We start from the raw sequence: 9,796 nt of genomic DNA, 5'->3' as shown, positions 1-9,796 counted from the left end.
GCTTTTGATCAGTGACACCACCCACAGATAATGTGAAGCATGAAGGCCAAATCCTGCACTGCATCGATTGAACAAACACACCCCACCTCCCTCCACCAACACAAACACACTTGTGCTGCCCTAATATCGCCACGGCGTTGGTCCACTACAGCAACAGCAGTAGCATGTGACAGCAACAGCGTTCATTTATGTGTAAGGGCAGCATTAACTTGTGCAGAATTTGTTTTCAGAAAGCAGTGTTGTGACGGCGACATTACTTAAGCACACTTGCAAATGAGGGCTGAAACAAATGAAACATGTCATGTTCGAACTCAATTTTCTGAAGGAAGCATACATTTAGTTTTTTTCTTGCTAATAATTTTAGAGTTATTGTTTGTTTCTCACGTTTACAGATAAGCCACTTGTCATCTTACTACAGAAAATGTCTTAGATTGTGTATTATTTCAAAAGGTATTGTCAGGATTGCTTTGTACTTATCTTATTTTTTGTGTTTATTTTCCCCTCTTTCTCTCTGTAATCTCCATTTACCCCCCTCCTCTTTTACCCATTCCCATTCTGCTTCCCTCCTTTTACCAGCCTTTCTCTCCCTCCCTCTTTTTCTTTCCCAGGCGAGTGATGCATGCTGCAAACGGCGTGTGCGTGTAGTGTGAACAAGACCCACTGGTGTATGCGTGTGCCCGTGTGAGTGCGTGTGCGTGCATGCGTGTGTGTGCGGAGAGAGAGAGAGAGAGAGACATAGGCTGAGCCCCCAACACGGAGCATGCCTCTGCGTCCGGCAGCCGGCAAACATGAGCCACCCAGCTCTCCACGGCAGGACCAGCAGCAGCAGCGCACACACACACACTCACGCACGCACACGCACCCTTACACACACGCAGCGAACGGCAGCCAGGGGGCCAGCACTGACAGCAGCAGCTCCCGGGAAGAGGAGAGCAGCGTCCCCGTTCCTCGCGCTGTTCCGGCTTTCGGTCCCGGTGGAGAGCACAGCAACAGTGCAGGAGCACCCATGGAGGAGCCAACAGGCAACACTGTGGTCATCCGCATTGGAATCCCAGACCTACAACAGACGGTAAGAGCTTTCTCTGTTGCCACTGCTGGAGAGCGTAAAAGAGAGGGAAGGTGCCTCTCCCCCTTCTTTGCCGTCAGGCTGCTTTTAACCTGTGTTCTCTGCTTGGTGGATTGGAGGTTATCATCTTTTTCTTTGTCTTTCCATTTTATCTTTTTGTGCTATTTTTTTCCTGTTTTCAGTCCGGTTCTCTCTCCCTCTCATTTTGTTTTCAGTATTCAGACTTTGTAGCTTTGCTTGCCTGCTGGCTTCTTGGGGTCCCCCCCCCCCCCCCCCCACCTGTCCAACGGGCTCCTCACTAATAAAGGTGCCTCTTTATAAACTGGGCTTCAGCCGACTTTGACAACTAGCCTCTTAGCGTGAAAGTGAGACTGGAGAGAAAATGCATTGGGGGTAAAGGAGGCTAATATACAGGATTAAAAAATAAATAAATCACGATAGTCATGAACACAGGCTGTAAAACTTTACCTCAGACCTGTCTTCTTGTTTCTGCTATTGCTCCATGTCAGGACATAGAAAATAGATTCAATATTAGTCTTCTTAATCAAGCAGCAATTTACCTGAAGAGGTAGATTGTGCCTAGGTGTTTTGCATCTACTAATGAAAAAAAAGCACAACCATTAGACTGTGAGATTGGTTGCTCCCTGCCGTTATTTTATCTAGTCTAGAATTTGGTATGCACTCCCCATCTCTTAACACATTCACCGTGACCAAAAGTCTCTGTCAGCTTGTGGTTGGTGCAGAAGGTGCTGCAGAAGGTGCAATCAATCAGGATAAATGTCTAGATCATTAATTAGTTTTCATCTACCCTAATTTATATGCATTGAGGGATGCTTATTCTTGGAAGAACAATAAATACCATTTTGTGTTTTTCTTTCTCTAGTTAGAAAGTCATTTAGTCTTTTAAACATCTGCTAAAAAATACTGAATTGGCAGAAAATGATTTTATTTTCCCATATGGCCACTGACATATGGGATAAAGACCAATGGTTATTTTTTCATTTTAGCACCTCTTTTGGAGTGGGATATATTATGACTTATAAGCACATTAATAATATTTTAATTCTGAGCTGACATGTTAGAGGTCGGAACATTAGCAGGGTAAAGTTCAAATGAGTTTCACAAGGACCACATTTTGATGGCTAAACGATTGGCTTAGATCATCTCCAAGCTCTTCTGAGCCGTTTTCATTCTGCAGGAATCAGTTTGGTTAAAAGTGGTCCAAAGATGGAATGGCGGTGAACTGGAGACAGGGTCATGTTTCACGTCAGGAGCCGAGGCCGGACCACTTGGTGCACACCAACAGATTCTGTTGTTGTAGAAATTGTTGCAGAAGTTAATGGTTCTGACATCTGGATGATTGTCACATAATAAGGTGTAAGAAAACAGCACGTTGCAGGTTGTATGGCATTGTAAAGCTACAGACAGTGTTGTGGTCAAGACCACCTAACCCGAGACCAAGACAAGACCAAGACCGGAGTGTATCGAGACCAAGACAAGACCAAGACTTTTAGGGTCCGAGACCAAGTCAAGACCAAGACCGAGGGAAGTCGAGACTGAGTCAAGACCAAGACCAGCGCTGCGCTCTACATGATATGATAAAATGTGAAATATGATCAAAATTACTTCTCAAATTGATCTGAAAGATCCATATTCCCATAAAAACACATAAATATTAAATACTTAATAAATTTAACCAATATTAAATTTAACAAACTCTTTGTTCTCCTTTGCTTCCATCTCTGTGCTACGATCCGCGGTGGTCTTGTGCCATTACCATATAATTGTATTTAATTAGCAAGATAGAATCATGACGTAGATCATCATACACTTTATTAACAGTTGTATGGCATTCTGACTTAGCGGTTAAGTAGGTTAATGAGTTTTACACGGGCGTGTGTTGTAGCTGACTCCAGCTGCAGCCAGACCCCGCTTTAAATACACTTTGAAACCACGACAACACATGTATATCTATATAGTTATCATGGAAAACAATTTAATGACTTATTTTCATCATAACTTGTTGCGTATGGTGAACTGACAACTCCTCTCACGGTCGGACTTCTTAATGCGCATGCGCAGGCATGGTACTCGCTGCATGTATGCTATTCTGACAGCGTATGGTAATCTGACAGAGTGGCTCTCAGTGACACTCCAGTCCTATCTAATAAGTAAAGACCCGTGCAGAAGAATCGTACTGCTCCTGAATGCCGCATCACTACATTGCACACTTTTGGACACATCGTTGTCCCATATATGCGACAAGTCAGTCAACATCTTCGCACAATAATTCAGCGCAGTGAGTGACTTTTTTCATCACAAATGTTTATGTGTCTCTATACAGCTAGCTTTGCTAACATCACGTCAACGGAGCTTACCTTTCTTTCAGATACTTTTCTAAGTGACGAAAAAAGTTAGACGTAGTCCCCACCGTCTGAAAGTGAAGCACTGCTGAGTTAGCTGTGGCCATCGGATTTCTTATGATTTATGCAGCGCCATTCTGTTACTGATGATTAGACAGACATCTTCTGCCACTGAGAGAAAACCACTGCGCATGTCTTGGAGCGCCGCGTGCGAGTGATGGGTGGGGAGTAACATAAACACATAATTGGCAAGTCACGTTATTGGTTGTATTTTAATCGGTGCATTTTGCATCCACTTAAAACAAAGATGTTAACAAATAAACTGGACAGTATGCTGTATGTTTAGTGATATTTTCACAGTTGCAGTCTCGACTGGTCTTGAAATAAAATGCCAAGTCCTCAGCGCCCGTCTCTTGGTCTCGAGACCGGTCTTGAGACCAAGACCGATTTCGAGTACTACAACACTGGCTACAGACAAATTGCTGTGGCCACGCTGAGCTCTGTCAAACAGCCAATAGTGGGCAGGTTAGCATCACAACTGGGCCATGCTGCAATGATGGTTGAGCTGTTCTGCTGCATCATGTTTTATTTTACATTGCATAGATGACTGGGTGCATTTTATGAAGTGTCACTTTTCAAGGTAACAGATGGCTCCAGTACCCATCCATCCAAACATAATTTTTCACTTATGAGATTAAAAAGTCCAGATGCAAAACCCAAACATATTTTTCACTAATGACACCTTTTAGCACATTCTTAGGGATCCAGAGGTGCTCCTAGGCCAGAAAGGATGCAAGTACCTCCAGCAAGATCAAGGTCTGCCCTATGCTCTCCTCTAAGTGACAAGTTCCCAAAATACACTTTAGGAAGAAGAGAACTTGTGTCATAATTTATGTTATGCTTTGCTGGGAAATGTTTGGTCCTTCTATGCATTTGGATGTTATTGTGGTTATCAGCACTTCCATGAAAACATTGTGGCCTGAAGTTCATAGCCTCTTGTAGGAGGATAATCATCTATCTGCAAATCAAAAAAAGATTCAGTCATGATTTGAGGAGCACAAGTGCAACATTCCACATTCTTTTTCAATTCTATTAATTTATGTAACGCCAGCTGAAAACAAATATCACCTTCAAGCATTTTCCAAGACAAAAATACGTAGTTTATTTACAGAATTGCATAGTTAATTCAATCCAAATTCAATGTAGATAACATACATGATAATGGTTTGATTCTAGTTGTGACACAGTGCTGCCAAGTTTGGTCTATTGTGACAATTGGTGAGAAGCTTTTTGCCAAAGGAAATGCAGCTGATTGCATGATCCAATAAATCAATAATAATATGTTTTGTTTGATAAATACCTGATCAATATCAATAGAAATACATTAGATAAAATTTTCAATAATTTCACTGGAATTCGAGCCAGAACCAAACAACATTTTGGGGGGATGTAGGCAGAGAAAAAGTCTTCAGCCACTAATCCTCTGACAGCTAGCTAACCAAGCTGTTGGTTACCTAGCAACAGCTTGTTGAATGACTTGTGCAGCAGCAGTTTCAGGTTTTGCTACCGTGCCTAATAGCTGCTTAAAAATGGCAAAGTGAAAGGACAAGATGAGTAAAACAGCTTGAGAAGTTTTGCCACATTTTGGCCACATTTCAGATATCTAAAACAAAAAACTAATAAATAATTATGGATATTGGCTAATATGAAACATTTGTATCATGGGAAGATTTTCAGCCATATTGTCTTGCCCTACATGTTGCTAACAACTTGATGCTAAAAACCACAGCACACCTTCTGGATTCTAGTGGAGTCCATCCCAAAGAGCTATTAGCCAAGTGGTCATAAAGTTATGGCGGATAGGTGTGTTGTGATTCTCTGTACTTGGGTCTTGAATATTGCTGTTGTTGCTATCTTCTACCTATAATCTGTCATCCTCTCATTTTACATCACCATAAATGGGATCCTACATTTTTGATTCCCAAAATGTTGATCCTGCCCTTATCTGCTGTGCTACTGTGCATATAGAGGCTTTTTGAGTTTATTTTAGGTGTCCTTTTTATTCTTCCACAAGACATGTTAGGCAAAATGCAAGATGCTGGTAATGTGTTTTGTCATTGTTTATTAGCTCATTGTGGTTGGCTGAAATGACCTATTGTGTCTTAGTGAGGCTCCAGCTCTGCAAGCCCGAAATAAAGACAGGAAATAAAAGGAGGGCAGTTGAAGAGAAAGCTGAAAATTCCCCGAAGGTACTGCATACTAGCCTTCTGTGAGCAAAATAGTTTTTCATTCTAGTTCAAAACCCCTGCCCGCACACGCCACCACTCAAGCACGCACACACGCACATAAATCCTAATCTTATTTCCAGGGGACTTACCTTAATGTTCTTACGTAATTCAAAGATGCTCAACAGTTCATTAGCCTTGCTCTCAAGTCGTGACATTTTATCCAGGAAATTTCTAAATGTTGAGAACACATATGGTGTGAAGTTGTGATCGACAGACAAACAGAGCAAGCGCCTGGAAATCTGACAGATAAACATAGCGGCAGATGACAGATGGCTAGATTTGGAGACTTTGAATTTTTTATGCAGCAGTCAAAAGTGACTTCTGTATACACTGAGTGAAAAGGGGATTACTCTAGGACAGTCTGCCTGAGTAGGATTACATATCGCCTGCTGCGTTTCAAGTCTGGATCTGAAGAATGAAGCGTCATGCAAAGATCACAGTGGGAAACATTTTACCTTTTCAGCAGGAAAGAAGGAATGAGCGAGGACTCATGTAGGGTGGATGCAATATATGGAATGGCAATATCCTCTTACGGCTTTTCCCTCAATCTCTGGGCTGTTCCTTTACAGTAACAACTGTCCTGCTTCAGCAAACCTGTTGTAAATGTGTCATCGTTGCAAAAATGTGTTTCTAGATCAAGCTGCAGTGCCAAACCTGCAATAAAATAGATTAAAGACTTTGGCTAATGTTTATATGTTTTCAGATTTATCAAATTTAAAATGTTCATAAGTTTGTAGATGTAGCATTCTCTCAGGTTGTAATGAAATAAAAAGGGGCAGGGGACGAGAAGCTGTAAACCCATTGAAATTTCATACCGAGAATTAATTTGATGAAACTGCTGTACCCTCCATGATTTGAAACTAATAAGTGAAATAAGTAGTTACTAAGGTTTAGTGAAAATATTGTGTCGAGAGCTGAAGGAAGCAGTATGATCTCATTCGCTGCTGAAATCTATTTTCCCAAGCAGAGTGTTGTACAGACTACTAAAGATTTGACTTTTTTGAGATAATAGGTATTGTTTATCATTCACCATATCCTGCATCAATGAAACACTTTCTTCTTTTACGGAAGCAAAAAGAGATGGATTCCCAATACTGCTAATGGGTGCTATTTATCTCTCTACAGAGCAAAGGTGTCATAAATAGACTGCCCCAAATATCTCTCTACCTTCTTTAATTCATCTGTTTGTTGTTTTTTTCCACTTCAGATAGTTGCTTCTTATAGGAGATTTCAAAATCTTATTTATTCACAACTTTTCTTTTGCTCTTAGATGTTTGGTACAACAATGTAATCTGCACATTAGTCAACAAGATGAAAGACTCAAAAATGGAAAAGCTGCATGTCTGATTACTCTTATTGTGGACCTTTGAGTTGGTGGGTTCTGTGATTCAGGTTTATTGTGTGGAAAATTGCTTGCTTTAACTATTTGAAAGCCCTGCAGTTCTGTTATGCTGAGTAATTTCGGCATTTTATCGTAAAAATCAATTACAGTAGTTGGTGAGGACAATTTCACATCTTTGGAATGCAAAGTTATCAATTCGCTTTTTTTTTTCTTTTTAGACATTATATGCTTTACTGCAATTTCATACTTTTTTAATTGTACAGCCTCAATATTGGTGATTTTAAGTATTTCCTCACATTTTACAGAAAATGGATATGAAAAGAATTTAAGCCATCACTTAAACACATTCATTAGGATCCATAACATATTGGATCCTAATGAATGTGTAGGTTTGTGTTTCCATGTGGTGGATTTTTAAAAAAATATATTTTTGTTTTTCATTCAGTGGAGTAAATGGAGGAGGGCAGAGAAGAAAGAAATTATACTCAAGTAAGATTAGTGTCACTTCAAAAATACTTTTAAATAAAAGTAAAAATGTTTGGTGCAGTAAAACTTTTAATCAGAGTACTTTTCTTTTAAAAAGTTTACTGAGTAAATGTAATTGTTTTATTATTAAACTTGAGAAATTTTTAAACACGACTTTATTTAAATGTTTTTAGGAAAAGGAACAAAAAAATACAAGAAAAAAGAAAAGTGAACAATATCTGTAATGTTACAACACCACAGTATTACAGTGCTCTGACTTCTAAGAAAATCCACCAAAGGGCATTCACATCTCTTATTTTTCCTCCCGTCTTTTTGGGTGAGTCGTTCTTTCCAACAAACACATCTACATATTTGCCACAATATATTTGCCACCCCAAAACAACCTATCATCCTCCTGGCTTGTGTTCAAATCAGATTAAACAGACAGTTTTAACTTGGCGAGAAATTCTCAGGATGTAGTCGTGTTAAAAATAAGGGCAGTCCAGCATAACTCACTATTCCTGTTCTTGTTAGAAATTATATTACTGTATGTCAAACAATTAAATGAGAATAATAGAAAACCAACAACACTAGTCATGGTATGAAGGCTGCAGGTTCTGTGTAATTGTATAATTAATTTAGATGGGAGTGTTTAAAAGAACAGCTGTATTAAGTTTAGTGAGGGAGGTAATGCTTCATAATACAGAAGCAAACAGATTATTGTTTTTTTTAAGGATGAAGGGAGCAAAGTTGTAAATGTTAGTGATACTATAGTATGTTCCTCTGTGAAAATATGAGTAATTCCAGATATTCATCAGAACTGTGCACTCTGATTAAAAAGTTTTATGGACTGGAAAAAAAAAACAGTCCATAAAACAGTTATTTTTTGACAAGCCACTTAGCTAATATATTGTCAAATGATTTAAAATAGAAACAACAGCTGGAAAGATGTGGAAGATAAAGGAAAACTGCCACATGAAAGAATCTGTATACAAATACATTGTTTTTGATGTATTTGTACGGTATTTACTTATAAATATTAAATAAGTGATTCATAAGAGTACAGCTACTTTACAGCTTTTTGAGCTTTTGTTTGATTTTTAATCTTACTGTTGTGTTATATCACTTCAAGATATTTAGTTACATATATGAAATACATTATTATTATTATTATTATTATTATTATTAATTATTATTATTATTATTATTATTATTATTATTATTATTATTATTATTATTATTATTATACCTCCAACTTCTTTGCAGATCGAGTGTAACATGCCACTTGTACATTTTTTGAATCTTTTTTGCTGATGGTGTTTAGTGCTTCCTATTTTGAATCTTTCCACCCTCTTATTCTTTTTTGGCTTTATTTTTTTTCAATCTACTTATACTTGTTATGTTGAAGAACCATTGTAACTACAAAATTTTAAATAATGGTTTTATATAATGGCAGATGAATTGAAACCAAAATGGACTAAAATACAGTTTTGCTCTCTGTTAGCTTCTTGCTTCTCTCTGATGTSTAGTCATTACTGCTCTTTGGTTTCTAGACTGACTGACATTAACCCCATTTATTGACCAACTTTTCTTTTGGTCCAAATATAACTTTTCCTGGTAATTATGTTTTTTCTTGCTTTAATGTTCAGTTTTCTTAAGTGGCCTTTACATTAAGCAGATATTGTCAACAAGGTTAGAAGAGAGAGTAGGACCTCAAAGACATGGACTGAAGCTTCAGTCAAAAGATACCGCAATGGGGGCAACCAGTCAATCAGCTGGGCTACCTAGTCCCAGTTTTTCAGACTTTGTTTAATCAAAATCAATACATGTGGACAATTTGATTAAGAAAATGGTTTGAACCAATAGCTGAATCTTTTGAAGAGGCGTATATTTTATGTTAATGTTACTGATGTTCTCTGAGAAAAGCTGCCTATCGGAACAAAATGTAACATAGCAGAGCTGCAAAGATTTTCCCAGCTGATGCAAGAATCAGTAACAAATGTAGATCTAGATATATTCTAATGAATCTGCTCTGCTCTTTGCTGTACGTTGCTGAATGTTCTTTCCATCTTGAAAGAATAAGATGGAAAGAACATTCCATCTTGAGGCTGACAATTTTTGTTTCAGCAAAAATTGTCAGCCTCCACTTGCTAATTTTTAGCAGCCTCCACTTGCTAAAAATTAAAGAAAGCACCGAGTTTTATAACTCGGTGTTTTCTTCACCGAGTTATAAAACGATTGAGGAATAAATACAGCAGAAAAGTTCCTTTGA

The 9,796-nt window shown here is 38.4% G+C and overlaps 1 protein-coding gene across 8 annotated transcripts in view; it reads left to right on the top strand.

Annotated features, from left to right (window-relative positions):
- Nucleotides 1-640: 640 nt before the first annotated feature.
- Nucleotides 641-9,796, top strand: part of shank3a (SH3 and multiple ankyrin repeat domains 3a) — a 140,030-nt gene continuing 130,874 nt past the window's right edge. For 2 of the 8 annotated variants that reach the window (XR_001776702.1, XM_017305281.1), the window contains exon 1: nucleotides 641-1,069. Coding sequence is in view for 7 of the 8 variants with exons in the window: in XM_017305281.1 (XP_017160770.1) it covers nucleotides 761-1,069 (309 nt within the window). In the remaining variant the exon portion in view is untranslated. The remainder of the gene's footprint in view (nucleotides 1,070-9,796) is intronic. The other 6 variants (XM_017305277.1, XM_008411317.2, XM_017305279.1 and 3 more) reach the window with 4 other exon arrangements.

Source organism: Poecilia reticulata, linkage group LG6 (assembly GCF_000633615.1).
Source record: "Poecilia reticulata strain Guanapo linkage group LG6, Guppy_female_1.0+MT, whole genome shotgun sequence".
Classification (NCBI taxonomy): domain Eukaryota; kingdom Metazoa; phylum Chordata; class Actinopteri; order Cyprinodontiformes; family Poeciliidae; genus Poecilia; species Poecilia reticulata.
This window is presented reverse-complemented; position numbering and strand designations above follow the sequence as displayed.